Below are 21,175 nucleotides of genomic sequence, written 5' to 3' on the forward strand. Positions count from 1 at the left end.
ATTTTAGATATATCTGGCGATGTTTTGAAAACTATTTTATTGTGAGTGTGAGAGGCTGTATATTATCGCGAAAAATTGTTTGTAGTTGTCGGAGAAAACGTTCTTACGAAGGCTGCCTTAACAATGAGAGATGTATGATTGAGGTCTAGAGAAAAGTTGTAGAGCTTGATTATGCCTATAAAAAGTCAACAGCATATGTCCCACTTTTATAATTAACTAGCAGACTCGGCCAAGCGTTGCTGTGGCTAAGGTTTTTGTTATAATACATAGTAGTAAACTATTCAAGGGAAGCGGAAGGCGAACACCAGTTATGACCTTCATGCTTTTTTGGTGGTAATGCCATTAAATTGTAGCTTATTTGAACGTTGGCACTTTCAACACAGCGCCATCTGTTAGAATTGTGTCAAATAATAAACAAATATTTTGCAATAAAATAATATTGCGGGTATAAATTAAGATGTAAACTATCCTATCTTTTAAGTTAGATCAAACTGCACACGATGGGCAAATTTGATTGAAATCGGTTAAGTAGTTTAGGAGTCCATAGCGGACAAACAACGTGACGCGTAATTTATATATATTAAGATATGGCAACACCTTATCTGGATCAGCTAATTCGTAATATATCACAAACAAACTTTTTTTAAGTAAGATATTAACGGAGGCAAATAGGCAAGAGGCTCATGTTAAGTGATACCTCCGCCCATGGACAGTCACATTGCCAGAAGGCTCGCATTACATCTAAGAATACACTTATTATTTAATTTATTGATAATCCTTATCTTTTAAGATATCAATAAATTTTTATTTAAAAATATAGTCAAAACGGATTACGCAATATAATATACGGTACTTAGTAATGGTTTGGTGAGTACACCATCCCACACAGATGACAGAACCATTCCGAGGAGGTGCTTAAACTCTTAGGTTGGTTTTTACAGACTGAATTTGGAATTTTCTGCAGATTTTGGACCTTGGGAATGAATAAGGGACGACAATGTTAATTTAGTGATTTTTTTTAATACACTTAAGTTTACGTCCAAGTTTGATTTGGCTCAATAAAATTTTTTTCTCAGTTTGCAACTCTCGAAAATGAGAAGGCGTTGCTACAGCAACAAGTAGCGGATCTCAAGAAAGAGCTAGAGAAGAGAACAGACGACAGCGAGAAGAGTAGAGAAGATGACAGCGAAGGCAGGTGAGAAGATTTGCTAAGCACAAATTGTATTTTAGTTTAGTTATGTACTAACCATTAATTTAGAGATACGGATAAAAATATAGTTATACTGGATTAAAACGCGTTTAATATATATATATGAAACTGTTCCGACGCTCTCCGTGTTCTCCGTTCTAAACGTTTCAATCTAATAGAAATGTATATCACAAAATTAATTATTACAAAATACTTACTTGTCAATTACTGTATTAATTAAGTCTCGATTTAAGTACAAATTTTGCATTTATTTTCGCATTCATCACAATATTTTAATATTAAAACTCATCTAAATCGTAGATGATTACTATAGAGTATAGAATAACACTCGTAGCAATTACGAATGGTATGTTTTATATGAAACCCGCAATAAAAACTGATTTTAAGCCGTTTTGTTATTGAATTTTCTATTTAAAAATACCATATTGAATTCTAATAATGTTTATTAACAATTTTAAAATGTCAATTTGGAAATGGTCAATTATTGTGTCTTGCTATAACGAAACGATTAATATTGGATTATTCAAAATTTTCATACATTCAAGTATGTTCATATATTATAATGTAGAAGAAAACGATCCTATTTGTGGATGTCGATGACAAAATATTAAAGTACTCTTGAGTATAAATTTATAAGCTGCCCAAATTATATGCCCATAAGCTTAGAATTATATAAAAAAGTGTGTGTACTTATGTACACGCGTTAGAAGTTATACTTCTTTGGCGTAACAAGATAAAAATCTTTTCAAAAATTTTATCCTACGTTTGTAGAAAAAACGACACTTACAATGGAAAAAACTAAAATGTTGACTATAGCTAACTACAGGTTGTTGGTATTTTGTTACGGTGTGCGCGCGCACATCGTAATAATTTACTATCATCATTTTTCCCTAACGCGCCAAAAGAAGTATAACTTCAATATAGCTATTTTTAATTACCTTGCAAGTGCTGGGATATGTTTAATATAAGTTTGTGTTAATACCTGACTGATGCATCATTTTAGTATGTGATTATCGTGTTAATTATGTATAAACAATTGAATTTATAAGGTTTTTTTACCAATTTTATTATGTAAATCGGTTTTTTACAATAAATAACAATTTTTATTTTTTTTGTTTTATCTAACGCACCCCGCCTAACATACTTTATCAGCATAACTTAGTTCAGTGGTTAGTGTGACTGATGAGTGACATAAATGTCGTTTTAATTCAGTGAATTTTGTGTAACAATGTACGGTTCGGCATTATGTGGCGGCTTGGAGCAATATCTATGAAATTCAAATCCAAGTCAAATCAAATAAGTATTTAATAATGATAAAATAGACTTTTAATTAATTTTAATAATATAACTCAATTTTCGCGTAGATTTGAACTGCCACGTTTACGCCTGACTGTTAAACATAGTTTCCTTATATCTATACCTTACTATACTTAAACCTAAGTATCTTTCCTAAAGCAGAAGAGATATATGTACTTTTTTACATTACACCTGGTGTGACAGGCTGCAAAACATTCATTTTTATTTCGTACTTGAAGTTGCTGAACTATCCGTTCTCTTTATATCCCGCCACAATCAACTAATTCCTTTTTTCCTTATCAATCAAGATATTGGTGCGATGTAAATCGTTTTTATAAACAATTGTGGACGCGTGTAAGTCTATGTAATAAATGTGATAGCAATTAACATATATCACGGTGCAAAGGTCTTATGTAAATCATTATGAATATTAAATCGTGACTGGCGTATGCCATCGAAGATGTTGTTAGTAACTAAATGCTCGCATATTCGTGATTATTAAATTGATACTGATTTTGTTGTGTAGAGGCCAAAGTGTGATTACAAAACGTTAGAATAACATTATGAATTAGTTACTACGTAATACTACGTACGTTGTGGCGGCGTCCATGCGTCGGGTTGTCTCTCTCACTAAAATATGGCGAGGGGACCGATGGCTGGCCATGCGTCATGCTCGTAAACGGGTGCTGCTTGTGACTGGTCGTACTTGAATTCTTGTATGCGGTGATGCTGATTATTTCGACTATGTGTTTGCGTGTTGTTCCCACGACGAGTGCGTGCTCCTATTTCACCATGCCTCCTGCTGATAGAGGACAAGTCTTTGTTTTTTTTTTAATTTATGTTATTATTATTAATTACTTGATATGTCATGTGGAACATGGTGTAATGGCTGCAACTCCTTACAAACGTTGTGTAAAGAAAATGGCGATTAAAAAGAGTGGCGGAGAGTTTATTGCCAGTTCTTCTCTCCCGTTCTACGCCCTTGATTTGAGAACTGGCAGTAAAGTTAAAATTAGAAGCATTAATATGTATTACTTTACTTAATAAAGTAGAAATAATAATTCGTGGTTATCACGAAGGTAGAAATGTAGTAAAATACAGAAAATGCTCAACATATCACTTCAGGAAGTAGAAGCAGTCTAAATGGATCTCGTTCAAAATTGAATGGAATGGCTAGTGAATGGATGGGAGGGATTTTGGGTCCTAGAGCGGAATGACTGTTCTTTAAAAGAAAGCCGAGGAGGAAGCTGGAGGCGGCTTTAAAATGGGTGGATAAGATCACAGCAGTGGCTGACAGTGACACAATGGAGTCTGCCAAATGTGGGTATACGTACAAGGACGTGGATTAATAATTAACATAATTAGTAGTTAATTTTTGTACGTCACTGTTTTAATGCGAAAATATATTTAATAATATTATGTTTCTGTTTGAAAGACGATGAGTAATAACTTTTCAATGAGGTTTCTCTTTCAGGTCGTCACCGAAGAAGGAAGAAGGGAAGAGGAGTCGCACCAAATGCCACACTCCTTTGGGACTATCTGCGGGTGCCCTAAGTCTGTCTTCGTGTCTGCCCGGACATACAGTGCTATTGCTGTGGGATCCTGCACATCTTAATTATACCGTACTACAGGTATTTCTCTAAAAATAACACATTTTCTTAATAAGTCACAGTTTCGTAATGCAATGCTAATTCACACTGCATTTCGTCAGTATTTTACGAATATTAATATACCATACCCTACCACACCACACATCACACACAAACATACACACATACCACACACACACATAAACACATACCACACGCTCACACATACCACAGACACACACACCACACACACACACACACCACACACACACACACCACACACACACATACCACACCCACACACACATCCCATACACACACACACACACCATAACATAATATACCATACCAATACTTTGTACACGTGTTTTAGATGTTTTTATACTGTTTTATTATTCCAGGAAGCATCGATAATGTACTTCGTGCACAGTGATTGCTTGCCGGCTCTGGACCTCAGTATACACGTGAAGAATGAGAGTGAGAGACGACTCTATGCTGTGGCCAATGTTGAGTCCAAGGAGTATTGTTATGCAAAAAAGGTATTTAAAAAAAAAATATTCTGGAAGACTACTTCGCTGATATTTTTGTAATAAGTAAATTGTCTATGCTGGTATTATATTTCATAATTATCACACAAAATCTAAAAAAAATTTTTCCCAGCTATGGAAGTCCTGGGTTTGTGTAGCCAGTTCTTGTTCTTTAAAAGTACTCAAATGCCTTTTCACATTCTGGCAATGCTGTTGTATATTTATTATTTATATTACTAATAAAGACTAGAACAATATAGTAAATTAAAATCTCTGTTATTTACTTGATTTACTAATTCACTTCACTTACTGATTTTACATACACTGTATCACTTCAAAGTGAAATGAAGAATGCCCGTGCGCATGTGCCACAGTTGTTATTATATTCTATTCCCTATTTCCTACTTTGACCTGACCATTCGGGAGAATGTTTAACGAAAATTCGTAACAGTCGAGTCGAATAGGCAACTAAGGCACATGCGTTATGTCAAGATTCTTAAGAATATATTTAATATTAATAAAAAATGTTTAGAATTGAATTAAATAAATATTTTCTTGTTTAGAGTGGTAACCGTTACCAAATGCCCCGTGGATCTCGCTTTTACCGAGTCCGAGTGAAGCCGGTTAAACCTCATCCGCCACACCCACAATGCTGCGATCATAGACACAAGCAAGGTTAGCTAATTACGCTTTAGAATTTTAGTACTCTAAAGATTTTTGTTTAACGTTGTAGTGATTCCTTTTCGCTTTATAAGCCCCTGTAGTGTCATTGAATTTTATGCTTTACAAATGTTTTCGGAGCCCGGACTAGCTTTGGAATAAGTCCTATTTAAAATTTAATTCTGTAAAAAAGTTTGTAATCAGACTTCATAATTTAAAAGGATAGTAGTAACTATTGCTTGACTTTTTGGTTAGTTAAAACTAATATAGATATTTTGTTAAATATACTAGCTTGTGTGGCCTTTTTATAATTTGCCGTTTCAATTCATACCATACAATTTTAGAGTTTTGTAATTAATATTCTTTGTGTTCACCTTAAACCTATTTAACTGCTGTACATCAACTGTAATATAACTTTGGAAAAGTATTAACTTATTAAATACACGTATAAATCACGTACTTGCACGTATACGCTGTATACTTCTACGTATACGGTACGTACTTATACGTTGCAGTGTTGCGTTTACATATAAATGCATGAATGCACGCGTTGCGTTCCAGATGCACTGAAAGACAGCGTCCTGTCTGCACTCGACGCAAGGCCGCTCAAGAAGTGGCTCACCTTCATGCATGCACCAGGTCGTTGCTTTTACTCAAATTTTAATTTGCAGTCATATTATTTCAACTTTAGTGTATTTTTTATTATATCCCAGTGAGAGTAGTTTGTATTTGGTGTTTTATATAGAGTTTCATTTCATACTGTCTTTATTGTATTCGTTTGCCATTTCTTAACATCAACAAAATTTATATTTAAAAAATTATACATGTGGTTTCAAAATATTTAAAGCAGTATTCAATGTGTTAACGATAATTTAAGACCTTACCAAAATATAAATAATATACTGGAACAGATTTCATATAACATAGGTATGTTGTTATAGAAAAGGAAATTTACAAATTTTCTGACAGATTCGCAGAAGTCAGTGGACACAAGCCAATCGACCAGTTCAGCGACCGACGAGGCTAGTAAAGTGGAGGTAGCGACTGCTACACTCATTAACCTGGAGTCACCCGTGTCTTGTAGTGATGCTGCGTTGGTGCCGCCACAATCGGACTTAGATCAGCTCGATTCTATAGAGTCCAGCGAACAATGGCAGTCTACTAAGATGCAAGCTTCTACCGCTAGTGTATTGTAAGTATAAAAACTCAATTTTATTCAATTGAAACTTCTTTAGGCGCATGAAGGTGAATTTTTACAAAAACGTCACGAAGATGTGCAGCGTTTTTGTCGAAGAAAACCGATTGAGAGAGAGAGTGAGAAGGGTGAATGGCTTTATAGAAATTCTATTTTCTAAATTATAATTTCTTAAAGAGAATTTATGAAATATTTGTATTTTATATTTTATGCAAAATAATGTATTGAAATCTCAAATGACGAATTGTGAATTATAATGCCACGTGTTTTTATTATCGAAGAATAATGACAATAAAATTCCTAACATATCATTCTTTTTACCTCCCTCTAAGTCTCGGAAATCTAATGTTTAGATTTGTATAAATATGAACAAGACTTAAAAAATAGTTTGCCAAAGAACTTTCACTTCTGACATGTGTACTTTGTACGCACGCATCTTTTTTTTATACGAAATATATAAAATTCTTTATAGTTATCATTACTTTTTAAAACTGTGCTCTGATTGATGTTATTTTTGGTCTTTCTAAAATTAATATTAATTAAATTCGGGTATAATAAAATAAATCTAAAACTTAATTATTTAACAGCACACTATTCTCGTAAACTTTCTGTATATAGAATTATAATTAAGCTTTAATCTAAGTCCGTTGTGATATGCATGGTCAAGCTGGACCAATCGACCTTCGCGTTTGATATCTGCTTGGATCAGAGGATGATTAAATTAAACAAATATATACATAAAGTCTTAAACTATGAATGTGTAAACATTGAATTGCTATGTATGCTTGTAAAAATTCTAAAGATAGTACTTCTATAAGTTAAAAATACAGTTAGGGTACATTTCAGGGTCGAAACTTAATGTTAAACGTGACTTCCCTATACCAATATTTGCATCTCTCCAAATCTTTATGTTGTATATTAATATTTCAGAACGGATATGGAATGCAGTGTAGGAAGATGTGCCGGTCCGGAGCCATTGGAATTGACCGTGAGCTCAGTGGCCGTAGTGGCGCGTGGTTCCGTGCCACCAGAATCAGAACTGGCCGAAGAAGCGACCCCCTGACGTCCAACCACGCTACCCTTACGGCATTCGCACACTAACTAACGTATATGTTTGTACGTATACGTTTTGCATGTATACTGAGTATGAGTTTGTGCGTATACCTTTTACCAATAACTTTTGTGGACGCAGTTTGGTATACGTTGCATTGACGTATACGTTCGTGCGAATGCGGTATCGATTTCGAATCTGGCTAAAAGTCAAATTTCTGCCCAAATGCGAATAAATGGTCTTAAACACTGTCAAACTTTAGAATTTAGTAAAGAGTTCAAGCAGCAGGACAGCTGCGAGGACTATTTACTGTTTTGTTGGTATAATTTGGTCTTTATGTATTCAGAAATAGGAATTATAATTGACTGAATTGTTACGTACAAACGAGACAAATCAACGCATTATTTAAAAGGAGTTGGTATATACGAATAGATGAAGGTTGGAATTGGATCTGGAACTAAAACTATGTTATTTCAAACTCAAACTCAAAATATCTTTATTCAAGTGGGTAACCAAGTACACTTTTGAATCGTCAAGTTAAATTAATCGTAAATTTACATTTACTACCAGTTCGCAAGTCAAGGGCGTAGAGCGGGTAAGAAGAACTGGCAAGAAACTTTCCGCCACTCTTTTTAATCTATTCCGTGGTCTAACAACAGAAGGATAATATATTGATCATTTTTATATTGTTATAGAAGTTATACATTTGCGTAGCACGAACATTACGATATTTTTAATTATATCAATTTAGGTTTAATAGAAATAATAAATAATTTTTTTGTGAATTTTTGACTGGCGGCGATTTTCCATACAAAAATTTATTGTTAATTTGATGTTAACGTATTGCTCGTAATAACTACAACGTGATTCAAATGTGTTAGAAATAGCCGATTTGAGATTCTTCAGGATTTCGATCTGCATATATATTTTTTAAATATTATTTTACCGTCAAAATTAACACTTGGCATACTACGGGTATGTGTATACAAAAAAAAAACATAAAATTGGCAATATTCCACCTAATTCGTCTTCCATTGAAACAAAAATATCATTTCTGAATTATTAAAATTCACAATTTTTGCTCGTTATGAGCATGTACTTAGTTGATTTGAATCTTTAAAATATTATATACATTTAATTTCTATTTATCTTAAAATCGTAGATTCGAATTGTTTTCGTGATCTTTTTGAATAGTACAAATTATTTTAGTTGATGTTTTTTTAATTATATATTTGTGGTAAAAAAAAAAATATCTTTATCATTATTTTCACATTAAAACGGCACAAAATGAATTATTTTTTGTTTGATTTTATTTAGGTAAACGTAGCTGTGTATCTTTATAGAAATCTAGGTATCTTCACTTTTAAGATTTGTCCTACTTTAAGTCTACTGAAACCTAAGTCATAGTTTAAGGACCTCGTGTCCAGTCTACACTCTTTAAGCGTTAGGTTCATTATCCACGAAGACTTAGCGTAGAAATTACGTATACGTCTAAAATTTTAAATACTAAAAGCTGTTAAGTCTCAGCTCGTGTACGTAACGGCGCGCAGCAGAGACGTAAAATGACGTATACGTACGTCTAAGTCTTCGTCGGATCTTAATAAAACGCTTACGTGATCTCGCTTCAACTTGAACTCTTTGAAACTAGTTCTATTCTAGACGTAGTTTAATTTAATGTAACGATTTCACAGATCTAGGCTGGTGGGTACATGCTATTTTGGTCGTCACAGCGACTAAGCTTCCATTATTTTGTGATATTAAGCATGTATGAACTAGCTATTAGTATAAGATCCCGATATACAACGACCTTCACCGAGATGCTTATTTAATGAAACGTATTTTATATTTAATTTAATATATCAATAAATATAATCCATATGGGTTGCCTAGCAAATTTCAGTCCAGAGTATGATTAATGAATATTTTTAAAAAAATATTTTTTTATAATTTGCATGTAGTAAATTTTTTTCAATCAATATTTTTAATCAGGGTAGTATTATATATGTATCACTATAACCTTCTTTTTTACTAAAGATGTATATGTTAACGTAAAATTGTAAACACCGTTAGATTGTAATCTATCTCGCGAGATTATAAACTGTCGAAAGATTGTGAACCTCAGCTTACTGCTTACAATTTAACGTATTATTAGTCGGTAGATTGTACTACACTAACTTAGTTATCATTCAAACTTCTTTGGTCAATTACAGATTAATTTTACTTTCCAACAATTTCATATAACTACCGAATAATAATACGTTAAATTGTAAGCAATTCGTTGAGGTTCACAATCATTCGACAGTTTATAATCTCGCGAGATAGATTACAATCTAACGGTGTTTACAATTTTACGGTGACATATATATACTTTAGTGTCACAGAAAAAATATACACATAAATAATTAATTGATTAAAAACAACCTAACATTTGCATATTCTATGGGCTTCATACTTTCGATTGGTATAGAATTTATCTAATAATCATACCGGTGAAATGTTTAAAAAAATTTTTTTTTTTAAATATTAATAAACATACTCTGGACTGAAATTTGCTAGGCAACCCATATGGATTATATTTATTGACATATTAAATTAAATATAAAATACTTTTAATTAAATAAGCATCTCGGTGAAGGTCGTTGTATATCGGGATCTTAGACCATATCGAAGCACAGATTTCTTGCGTCCGTAATTTTTCTTATGTAAATTTTAGATTAATGCGCAAAGTGTTGGGAGAGGGCATCGCTTCGTGTTGTTTGTTTGTGGCCTTATATTATCGGCCCGTTTGAGTTGGGGATGTCTCTAATCGCGTATTCGGGTTTTTAGAGTTAGAGGCATCGTTCAGCTTCGCCGATGCTGTGATAGGACGTGCTGTGCTCTCGCTCCGATTTTAAAATAGTACATGGACAGCTCTTTAGTGTTACTGGGCCTATTGCGAATGTGTTAATTCGGGTCGTTATATATTATAAGTCATCGCAATGGTACATTTGCGATTATGCCATTGATATTGACGTTGATCGATTTTGGCCCTATTGCGATAATAATGTAAGTGAATCGGTTGGTAATGATTTGGCAATAGCCAGTTCTGTTTCGGTTGTATCTTTATTGTAACGTACGATACGTATACGTGTGTCAAAGAGAACTGGCCTGAACTCGTCGATTTGTCTATTAGTAGCTCTAAGGTTTTACTAATACACGATTTGCTATAGTTCGCGATTATTGGCTCGGTTAAGTCTATGATGTTATGTGATGGGATGACACGAATTCTATTTAATATACGTTTATTAAACAATACTCAATCTTACACGATATGTATGTCTCTTTTGTATGGTTTCCCCTCGTTCGCTTCTATGTTAGAATTCGTGTCGAGATGTTCTTCTGGTATTGTTATTGTAAATAAAGCGGTCTTGTTTGTTGAAATAACACAAAAGTTTATCAATATTTCCCGGGAATCATATTTTATTGTGTATAAAAGTGAGAATGCAAAGTATTAAAATGATTTGTGTGGAAATTTTAATAAATCTTTGTGTATTGTTAAATTGATAATGTTTATAGTCATTGTAAGGTACATATATTTTGCGATTACGAATGCATAATAAATTTTATCGTGTAATCGCTTATGGACTAGTTTGTAGTGACCAATTTTATCTTTAGTGAATAAAAGAAATGTAAAATTGATAATTTTAATGTAATTTTTATATACAATAAATAGACATTTTATAAAAATGCATTTTTCTTCAAATGAACTCATCATTCATTAACACTTACAATAGGTCCAGATAAGACGTGACTAACGCGAAACACAAAAATCGAGAACAAAACTCATATTTACACGATAACAGGCTATATACACATTTATCTAATAACATCAAGAATAAGGAAATTATAATAGGCCGCCAAATGTGCTGGCTTGGGAGTGTTGGGCGTCATAATACTGTTTGCACTCCTGCGCATTAAGCGTGTTGAATGCGCAATCAGTATAGTTCCACGCGTGCATCTCTGCATTGGCTTGGGAACAATCCTGGCTATATCTGTAAAAACGTTGGTCTTCCATTTCCACCGGAGATTCTCTCGTGTCAATTGGATAGTACTGCGCTTCCTCTGGGTAATATTGCTGAGGGTACGCCTGTTGGTCACAGTACTCCAGTTGGTATCCGGTTCCAAAAAGCTCCGGTGATGAGGTTTCGCTCGACTCGGATCCGGCCGCTCGTTGCCACTCAAACCAATATGAATCTTCGGGCCTTGAATTTTCACTGTTTAAATCGGCGAACGTCGGTGGAGATTCGAGGGTGTTCTCTTCCATTGGGAAATCAAGTCGTATTGGTTGATCTAGTTGGAAAATTTCCTCGGGGTGGAAGATGTCGTCAGCTGGTAGAGTATTGGGGTCATATGGTTGTTGATGTGGGGCTGAAACTGGAGGCGCTACGTAGGTGTAAGGTTGTTCGGATTGCGTCCATGTTGATGTCGTAAATGTTTCATTTGAGATTTCGGGACGCCACCGGCAGTTGCATTCAAATGGTCCACATGTGCAGGTTAAGCCTGTAAAAGTAACAATATATTAGTGATGTCAAAAACTTAATGCATCTTTATTGAGTAGAACATGGAAATGAATAAAAGGGTTATTTAATATGAACAACATTTTGTTTTAATTCAACAGTGGCTCTGTTTAACGAATTCTGAAACTTTAATAGTTCTATTTATGTCAAAATTACGCCAGATAAATAAAATATGTTTATTATGGAACATAAGATACATGTATCACTTATTCCACGTCATTAAATTTGAATTTGTAGGCATTCCTACTCACCGACAAAGAAGACAGCGTAAAAAACTCTCAGTACTCTTGTAAAATAGCAAATCATACCAGCCCACATATATGGAAATGTTTATCCAAGAACAAGACCTGAAAATATCTACAATACTTCAATATAAAGGATTTATCTACCTCTTTGACTGTCTGGAATCAGTGGTGGCGGCTGAAGGTGGTTGGTCTTTTGTGTCATTTGCTTGTCAGGTTTAACGTTAAGGATCTTATCAGCGATGGCTGCTTCTCTTGCTAGTAGAAGAGCTAAGCCACGCACTCGTCTTCCAGCACCCAGGGTCCTCCTCACTTCACTGGCGCCTTTAGCTTCAGGTCGAGGATGGTCGTGGGAGCCTTTTGCTTGAAAGAATATTGCGTGCTCTGTATGTCTCCAGAAATGGGTCACAGGGTAGCCACAGTGACCTCTGCAGGGCTGTACTTCTAGTCGTCCGCCATTGCAGAGCCGATTTGGACATGGTTTACCTAATTAAACATTTTAACATTAGTAGGAATAGTACAGGAACGTTATAATGGGTGTGTACCTACCAGTAGGTACAGATAGCAAATCTAAGGAATAAAACTATAGATTGAAGTCATGCAGTGTTGAGTACCTAAAAAGCTATTTTTACGTTCACGTACAAATAAGAAATACTTTAATTCATTGAATAGGAATCTATTAAACATCGGCTATCTCACGCTTGTCACGGGACTATGTTCATATAAACTCAACTGCTGATTGGCATTAGGTAGATCCTTGTCTAGAGCTTATTTAAAATATACTATTGCAATTACCTTGCTGTTTTTTCCTTGCTTTATCACAAATTGCTGGTCGTAAATGTACTCGGGAACCGTCTGGCAATCTACACCTCGTAGAACAGACGAGAACTCCGAGACAGCTCTTCTTCAGGATGTGAACGTTGTGGTTATTTGTATTCCTCATTGCCCAGCCAGAAGCATGCCGCCGTGCCTCCTCACAGCCAGGGGGATAAACACGTCGCACGTGGCCATCACACCATTCGCCAAATGTGTCAAAATGTGTCACTCTGGGCACGACGGCGTCATTAATGTCCCATTCGGGTGTAGCGTGTCCGTCTGACATGTCGCTCCTGGTTCTGAAATAGAATTTATACATTGTACATATGCACTAAAGAGACCTCTATTAATTGGAACCGTATTAAATGTGGAACGAAAGTATTTAAAGGCAAATCGTTGTTATGCTAGGAGCTGCAGGCGCGCAGTAGATTTATCGCGTAAATATACGCAAATGTTTAATCAAAAGACATAGGTACTAAATACAGATTAAGTGTCGCTTTCGACACCTATAAAGGAATCTATTTAGTAGTTAAATGATTAAATACCTACGTTGTTAAGAATACAAGAGAAATGTGAGCTAAAAATATATATTTCTGAATACAACGGTAACCTCTCGTTTATAAGTTGTAACGTATATTGAAATTTTAGTCTGCTTTATCGTTATTCGTTGAGAAAGCTCCCCTTTACAACGTCTCGTTAAGCCAATTGAAAAGTTGGAGCTTTGGGGAGTGCGCTGCTTAATGGGTATACGCGTTTGAACCTGTTTAACAGTTTATTTATTTTCCTTATGTCCTCTTTTTACTGTAACTTACCTAATAGAAAACTAAACTAAAAACATAATATAAATATAACAAGTAAAAACTAAAAACCTAAACCTTTTTATAACTAATTATAAATAATGCAATTCTTGTGAATTCAGCCAGTGTGCAACTAAATACATCCGTCTCACAAGCAATATCTAATATTTAGGGGACGCAAGGCACGCGTAAATGGTGCTTCTCTGAGTAAGTTCGTACGCGCCCGTGGCATTGCCAGCAATTGTGACCGCTTACCACGCCGCACGAGTTATATAATTTTATATTTTAGTACAGATATATGTATATCATTGTAAAAAAATTAATTAATTTTGTTCCCTACGATTAACGAGAAAGTTAGATATGTATGGTGAAAAGCTCGTGGGTCATATTTAAGTGTGCGTCTTAGTATTTCATATATCACAGCACAGAAGCGTACCTATTTTATTTAAACAAGTTTCAGATTTGTACTTTGTTAAATTTCGTACATATCAAAGGGTTTTAATTGCATTTTTCCCCTGAAGATCCTCACAGATAGTCTTTAAAACATCGTTTATGCATAGAAAATATCTAAACAGGGTATGGTAATATAAATCTGTTCTGGTAATAGATAAGTTTTCTTTATAGGGAGTGTGGTATTTTTTTGTATGTACTGAGTTATCCGTGGAGAATATTTATAATTATTCCGACAGCCCTTTACTAATTTTGTTAGCAACAAGACTTGCAGTTTAGATATAAATGTACCATCAGTATAAAACTACCTGTTAGTAAGATATCAATCTAAGTGAAAGAAAAAGTTAGTTAAAATTTCTTTATACTAAATATCCGAGCTTTGAAAAGGGATCCCTTATTTAATGTCAATGAGTTTCAATTAAAACCAATTGCCCCGACACCTTACAGTTACCCTAAGCTAACATTATGTTTGCTTAGTCATCTATTTAAGTTACAAACTTCGTGTAAATGTAACTTATAAAGTTATATGCATGCGAGATATAATTCTTATTATTCTTCAACCTGGCTGATTAAATAAAAAAAATCAGTGGCGCCACAACATGTTTTTAAACTCAAACTCAAACTCAAAATATCTTTATTCAAGTGGGTAACCAAGTACACTTTTGAATTGTCATGTTAAATTAATTGTAAATTTACATTTACTACCAGTTCGCAAGTCAAGGGCGTAGAGCGGGTAAGAAGAACTGGCAAGAAACTTTCCGCCACTCTTTTTAATCGCCAAGTATTGTCATACAAATTGTTTGAACTGGAGCAAATCAATCCCAAGGATTAGGATCATTTAAATATTCCTCAAATTTATAAAACGCTTTATATTTTTAGGTCTGGGCCTCAGATTTCTGTGTCTGTTTCAGGATCATTTGTCAATCAAATAGGAAAGTAGGTGATAAACCTTCTGTGTCTGACGCACGCCGTCGACTTTTTGAGTCTACCTAAGGCAAGCCGGTTTCACGATGTTTTCCTTCACCGTTCGAGCGAATGTTAAATGCGCACATAGAAAGAAAGTCCATTGGTGCACAGCAATTCCACTAGATCATTTTATCCGTCGCCAAAAATGGATTGTCTTCGTAGGGTTTGGTCATTGGGATATCTCTGATAGGAGATCGATCGACTGTCACGGTCTGATCTCATATTGTTTTCAATCTGAGATTGTAGATTGATTATTGGGTTCGGGCGTAGGCCAACACAACCTGGGCTTATTAGTTTAAAAAAAAGCTTACTTATCTGTGTCTAATCTAAATTAGACGTAATCTTTAAAGAAATTAGAATTAAGGTAAAGAATTTTTTATTTTAGTAATGTAATATTTTCTGTTTGTAAATCTTTTATTCGCCGTAATTGTCATAATAACATTAGATTGTAAACTGTAATTATATTACATGTGATGTAGTTTTAATAAATAAATAAAGCTAAAGAAAGGATCCATTCCGAAGGAGCTATTTTTGAGGTTGTATTTATGTATTTGGAATTTTAAATAAACATTTAAATAAAACTCCATATAATTTAAATAGATTTATTATACACTTGAAGATTTGAGTGATTTACAATTATCATGGTCTCTATAACGAGTTAAATATGTTTTATATTTTATAGTAAGTATTCTTAGATGATATTTGAAATAAATTTTGCTACGCTAGACCAAATCTAGTCCTGCATGACTTTTCACTTTTGGACTATTTGACGAAAAACTACTTTACAAACAGTTTAATTGATAAATTTGGAATAACGGACTAATAAAAAATAAATAAAACCAATTTTAAATGCGTAGCTACAATAGCGAAATTTCGTCTACATTTGCATAATCGAATTGATAAATTAGATAATTATAACAATTTATTTACATATAACATATTATTATATATTTACTATAACAGAAAAGGAGAAAGATTTGATTAATTAAATGAAGACTTAGTGCTAAAATAAATTTCTTCCAGAGTAGGTACCTAGTAATTGAATAATAAATATTGGAATGCCAGTGTGGTGGTGATACCAATTGAAATAAATATGTGGTTTTTGGAGTCGGTTTAACTAAATTTCTTATTTTAAAACACTAAAACCTCATTCGTTATATTGGTATTACCTGCTTGAGTCAGGCAGGAAATTTTTATCCTGCATTTAGAATTGAATATTCTAGCGATTCTGAATCAAATACTTAGGTATATTGTGTATCTATTGTATGACATAGGTACCTACACCGTCGTCTCATCATAAGAATATAATAATAATAGACCCTAAATATTTAAAAAAAAATAGCATACGCGAAACCTAAATGCAACAAAAATCTAATTTTCTTTTATTGGGTAAATTATGAGATTATAGCTTGTTACGTTATGATTGATAATTAACTATTAGGAATTAGGTATATTTACCAGAAACGTTCTGAATAAAAAAATTGGAACTAAACCGACCTAATTAAAAGTTTTAACTTAATCATAGAACCCTTAACTAAAAAAATTCAATATCTTTTATAAAAATAAACTGTTAATTACTAATCGAGTGCAGGGCGAGCGTTTATGTTATGTTTCTTAGTCATATAATCAATATATAAACTGCCAAAAAACTAGCTTTAACTTCTAACTTGGAATCTCTATTCCGTAATCATTGCGTTTTAGGCAAATGTAATTTTATCATTTAACTTTAAACATAGTGAGCTAGATATTACAAAAACAATTGAATACTTACAGGATAACCATCTCCAATAATGTAAAAACGTAATCACAATGTCTGCATAAATATCACACACACAACACGTATAGTTCAATTCCGTGATCCCGCATAAAAACTCCACACGCGGTTTGCACGAGACCTCATAGCTCACTGACTTTAACGGCAAAAATAAACACAGGGATGATTGTCCCCACCAATATCCTTAGGGTAAGCGTGATCAGCCAATAGCAGGAAAGCATTTTATAAGCCCCGCCCCCTGACCAATCAGGGTTGACGCTTCGTTTCAACGCGTCCACCAATAGCGTTGATTTACGTTTTCAGGAAAGGCCAGATGTGATATTTCAGATACATCACCTAGTTACATACTTATCGGTATTCGTATTGATTTTTGTGTTTTCAGTGCGCCATTGCTCTCTTGGTTTGTAATTTAATATTGAAATTAATATGTGAATTATTTCTGTCCTGTTCCTTAAATTAAAGAACTTCAAACGTAAATCTAATCTCATGGTAATAATAATAATTTATTTATTCAAGCAGACAATCATAAGTATTATTATCGCGTTAGTTACAATGTTATCCTAAATATTAGGTATATTAGTAGGTTAGCTTTAGAGTGCAATGACCCATGTAAGGGCAATCCTTCCCGCTATTACCGCCAGCATACTGTTAGGGCTGCGCACGCGCCTTACCAGAGCTGCAGCTCGCTTGCGCAATGACAACGCACTCGTGACTAGAACATTGTTTCCCAATCATTTTTGTGCCATGCCCCACCTAAGCCATCCTTAAATTCCTGTGTAACTCCATACTTTATATATTAAAAACTTTAATAGGTACCTACCTATTTCACTTAAGAAATTTAAATGTTTATCACTAGGAAATTGTTACCGAAACAATAAGTAAATTTTCAAAACATAATGATAAACTGAAATTCAAATTCCAAATAATTTTATCAAAGATTTTTCTATATTAATTCAGTGAGATCCTTGTTGCTTGGAGCATATACATATATATATATTAGGTTCCAATTTGGTTAGCTTTAGCCTCAAGTCTCCACGTTGTGTATCCAGCGATTTTTAACATAACATAACATAAATTAATAAAGATTACATAATGATTAATAAATGATTCTAAATTTACATTAGATGCAAGTTGAAATAAATCACGTAGGTACATAGAACGTACGAGAAGGAAATCGCCATGTTTTTATTTGACAAGGTTGTATGGAGCTGCAACCCCTTGCTTACCAGTCATATTGAAGAACTTTGTTTCAATCATAATATCGAATGTAGATTTCTTCGAGTATTGGCTAACCTTTGAACGCTTATTACGTGTTTTTAATATTTATCAATACCGATGAAGATATCAAATTCAGACATTATGTTTACCGCTTGATATAGATTATTATCGTAATAGTATATATGCAATTAATAATATTAATACGTTTCAGAGCCAGGATTAAAACATTACGGAACTGTAAGACATTGACGATGACGTCATTTTAGTTTCTAGTAAAAACTTTTTTATAGCATAGGGGATAATCGAGTCTATGGTACGCCCAAATTAGTGGGTGTGTTGGCGGCCTTTGAGGGAGGACTATGCTATTCGAAGACTACCATGATGACGTCATCTTAGTTTCTAGTCTTCAAAAGACTTTATAGAACAGAATTTCAGAAACAGTAAGTTAAGTTCTTTTTATTTTTATAGCATAGGGGGCAAAACAGCCCATGGGACGCCCAAAAAAAGCCCAATTTAGTGGGTGGGTTGCCGGCCTTTGAGGGAGTAGTATGATCTTTGAGGACTTTGATGATGACGTCATCTCAGTTTCTAGTCTTCAAAATACTTTATAGAACAGAATTTCAGAAACAGTAAGTTAAGTTCTTTTTATTTTTATAGCATAGGGGGCAAAACAGCCCATGGGACGCCCAAAAAAAGCCCAATTTAGTGGGTGGGTTGCCGGCCTTTGAGGGAGTAGTATGATCTTTGAGGACTTTGATGATGACGTCATCTCAGTTTCTAGTCTTCAAAATACTTTATAGAACAGAATTTCAGAAACGGCAAGTTAAGTTCTTTTTATTAAAACCAGCCTACCTACTGAAAGTCCAAAAAAACCCAATTTAGTGGGTGCGTTGCCGGCCTTTGAGGGAGTAGTATGATCTTTGAAGACTTTGATGATGACGTCATCTCAGTTTCTAGTCTTCAAAAGACTTTATAGAACAGAATTTCAGAAACGGAACGGAAAAGGGCACTCTTCCCATGGACACCTACCTAGTGGGTGTGGTGGTGTGGGTGTACCTACCTACCCCTTGGAAGCAGTATGCTCTTTGTTTGTTACTACCACAGTTAGAGGTAGTATCAGGGAAGTCCGTGAGTGGATTCCACAGTTCGTTGGTGTGCGAAGCGAAGTGAAGCGGACTGACTCTGAATGTTATCATAAAATGACTGCTTCACGACTGATTTCAGAGCGACCGCCGATGCGAAAACCGCTGTGTGAGCTCGAAAAGTGAGTTACAGAATCGCAGGGCTGGTAAGCCAAGCCAGAGCTGAACTTTTAAACCAAGTTATCTATGAAGAAATGGAAGTAGATATCTGTGGCTGACTAGCAGATGTCGTAAATGAGAATAGAAGGATGGCGATGGTCAGAGCGGCTTCTACTGTCCGTTCTGCGTTGTTATTAAACAAAACACTACTTTGCTGATAATGTCTCTTAGAATTACGATAAATTAAAACCGTCCTTTGCATTGTCTATAATTATAATATATCATCAAAATAGTTTAAGCATAACCAACATTTACTATAAAAGAAGAAAGAAAGACACACATATTTATACATAAAAGAAATGCAATCACATACACTTTAATCAAAAATGTACCAGCGGCACTGATTTTCAGTGGACTCATGCTATCTTGAAGAGATAGTTAGATATATACAAAAAACTATAAATGTAATAATAAAAATTAAAAAAAAAACTAATTACAAATATGGAACATAAATTATTATCTTAATATTCTCGTATCTATGCAAAAGTTTGAATATTTTGTTACCGCCATGCCTCTGTCTGCAATTATAAAACATTCAAAAAGTACCTATTCGAAATAAATATGACACTACGGATAACAACTAAGCCAAATTATGATTAATTTTAACGTAGTTTGATCATATGTGTCATTTAACATCACTTTCCATGACGGCAATTTTGTGCAGACTTTAATTTAAGCCCATTAATAGAACTAAAATCGTTCCTTGTCTATTCTAACGGTGCAAATAACATAATCTTCTTAAACCCGGTGCTTTACATGTTACACTCCGTTATTTGTAAACAGTTACGCTAAGCTGTAAATTACCCCAAAAGGCTTAAAAGTAATTGTCTAAGGAACTATTTTAATCCAGCCTCCAATGATTTGGCCGCTTGTAAAATTTACGCACAGGCTATAGAAGTGATAAAAGAATTAATCCGTGGAAGACGAGAGAGTGTTTATCGGATTAATACATTATGGTAAGTGTGTGTGGGCGTGGTCTCACTTCCGGTGTCACCCGATACACCAATTGACGCCCAAATAAAAAACAAATTGCACTGGTATTAACAATTTGCGTCCCCTCGCCGCTCCGGATGTTGTCAATCCGCGAAATTGAAAACAATTCCTTCGTAGAATAAGATGATCGTTGTCAATGCATTACTGTGTATTACTCATTAGTCATTACAAGTGCAATAAAATACATAAGATATGTACTTCATGCAAATGAGATTAGTTCAGTTTTAGTAACAAAATTTGTATTAAAAAAGAACTCAGCTAGAACATTTATGCATCCATTATAAAATCATTAAATACAACGAGAATGGTCCGAAATAAAACCCTTAATTGTAATAATTAATAAAAGCTAATTCAGGGTAATTGTACCGTTTAAACAAAGCATTAATCCGTCTCTTTTTATCGCAGCGTAAACACAATTTGACAAAAAGAATAAAGACTATTTGATTTAATAAATGCTTCGCTAATATCAATGTTAAAGTACGCGTTTTATTAACAAGTAGCTGGCTGGTAAACGATAACGTTTCGCAACAGAAC

General features: G+C 34.2%; 2 protein-coding genes across 5 annotated transcripts in view; one reads left to right on the forward strand and one right to left on the reverse strand.

Moving 5' to 3' along the window:
* The window catches only part of LOC125052832 (RB1-inducible coiled-coil protein 1), a 32,592-nt gene extending 23,168 nt beyond the window's left edge, over nucleotides 1-9,424 (forward strand). For 2 of the 4 annotated variants that reach the window (XM_047653847.1, XM_047653848.1), the window contains exons 17-23: nucleotides 1,077-1,195; nucleotides 3,981-4,137; nucleotides 4,497-4,634; nucleotides 5,186-5,297; nucleotides 5,844-5,924; nucleotides 6,252-6,474; nucleotides 7,408-9,424. In XM_047653847.1, the coding sequence (XP_047509803.1) occupies nucleotides 1,077-1,195; nucleotides 3,981-4,137; nucleotides 4,497-4,634; nucleotides 5,186-5,297; nucleotides 5,844-5,924; nucleotides 6,252-6,474; nucleotides 7,408-7,540 (963 nt within the window). In that variant the 3' untranslated portion in view covers nucleotides 7,541-9,424. The remainder of the gene's footprint in view (nucleotides 1-1,076; nucleotides 1,196-3,980; nucleotides 4,138-4,496; nucleotides 4,635-5,185; nucleotides 5,298-5,843; nucleotides 5,925-6,251; nucleotides 6,475-7,407) is intronic. The other 2 variants (XM_047653849.1, XM_047653850.1) reach the window with 2 other exon arrangements.
* Nucleotides 9,425-11,197: 1,773 nt separating this feature from the next.
* LOC125052833 lies at nucleotides 11,198-17,274 on the reverse strand. Its single transcript, XM_047653851.1, has 4 exons — nucleotides 17,127-17,274; nucleotides 13,122-13,441; nucleotides 12,474-12,812; nucleotides 11,198-12,067 (listed from the first exon to the last, which is right to left on the reverse strand). The coding sequence occupies exons 1-4, from the start codon at nucleotides 17,135-17,137 to the stop codon at nucleotides 11,412-11,414; spliced, it is 1,326 nt and encodes a 441-aa protein (XP_047509807.1). The 5' UTR covers nucleotides 17,138-17,274; the 3' UTR covers nucleotides 11,198-11,411.
* Nucleotides 17,275-21,175: the final 3,901 nt, after the last annotated feature.

This window comes from Pieris napi, chromosome 10 (assembly GCF_905475465.1).
Source record: "Pieris napi chromosome 10, ilPieNapi1.2, whole genome shotgun sequence".
Taxonomy (NCBI): Eukaryota; Metazoa; Arthropoda; class Insecta; order Lepidoptera; family Pieridae; genus Pieris; species Pieris napi.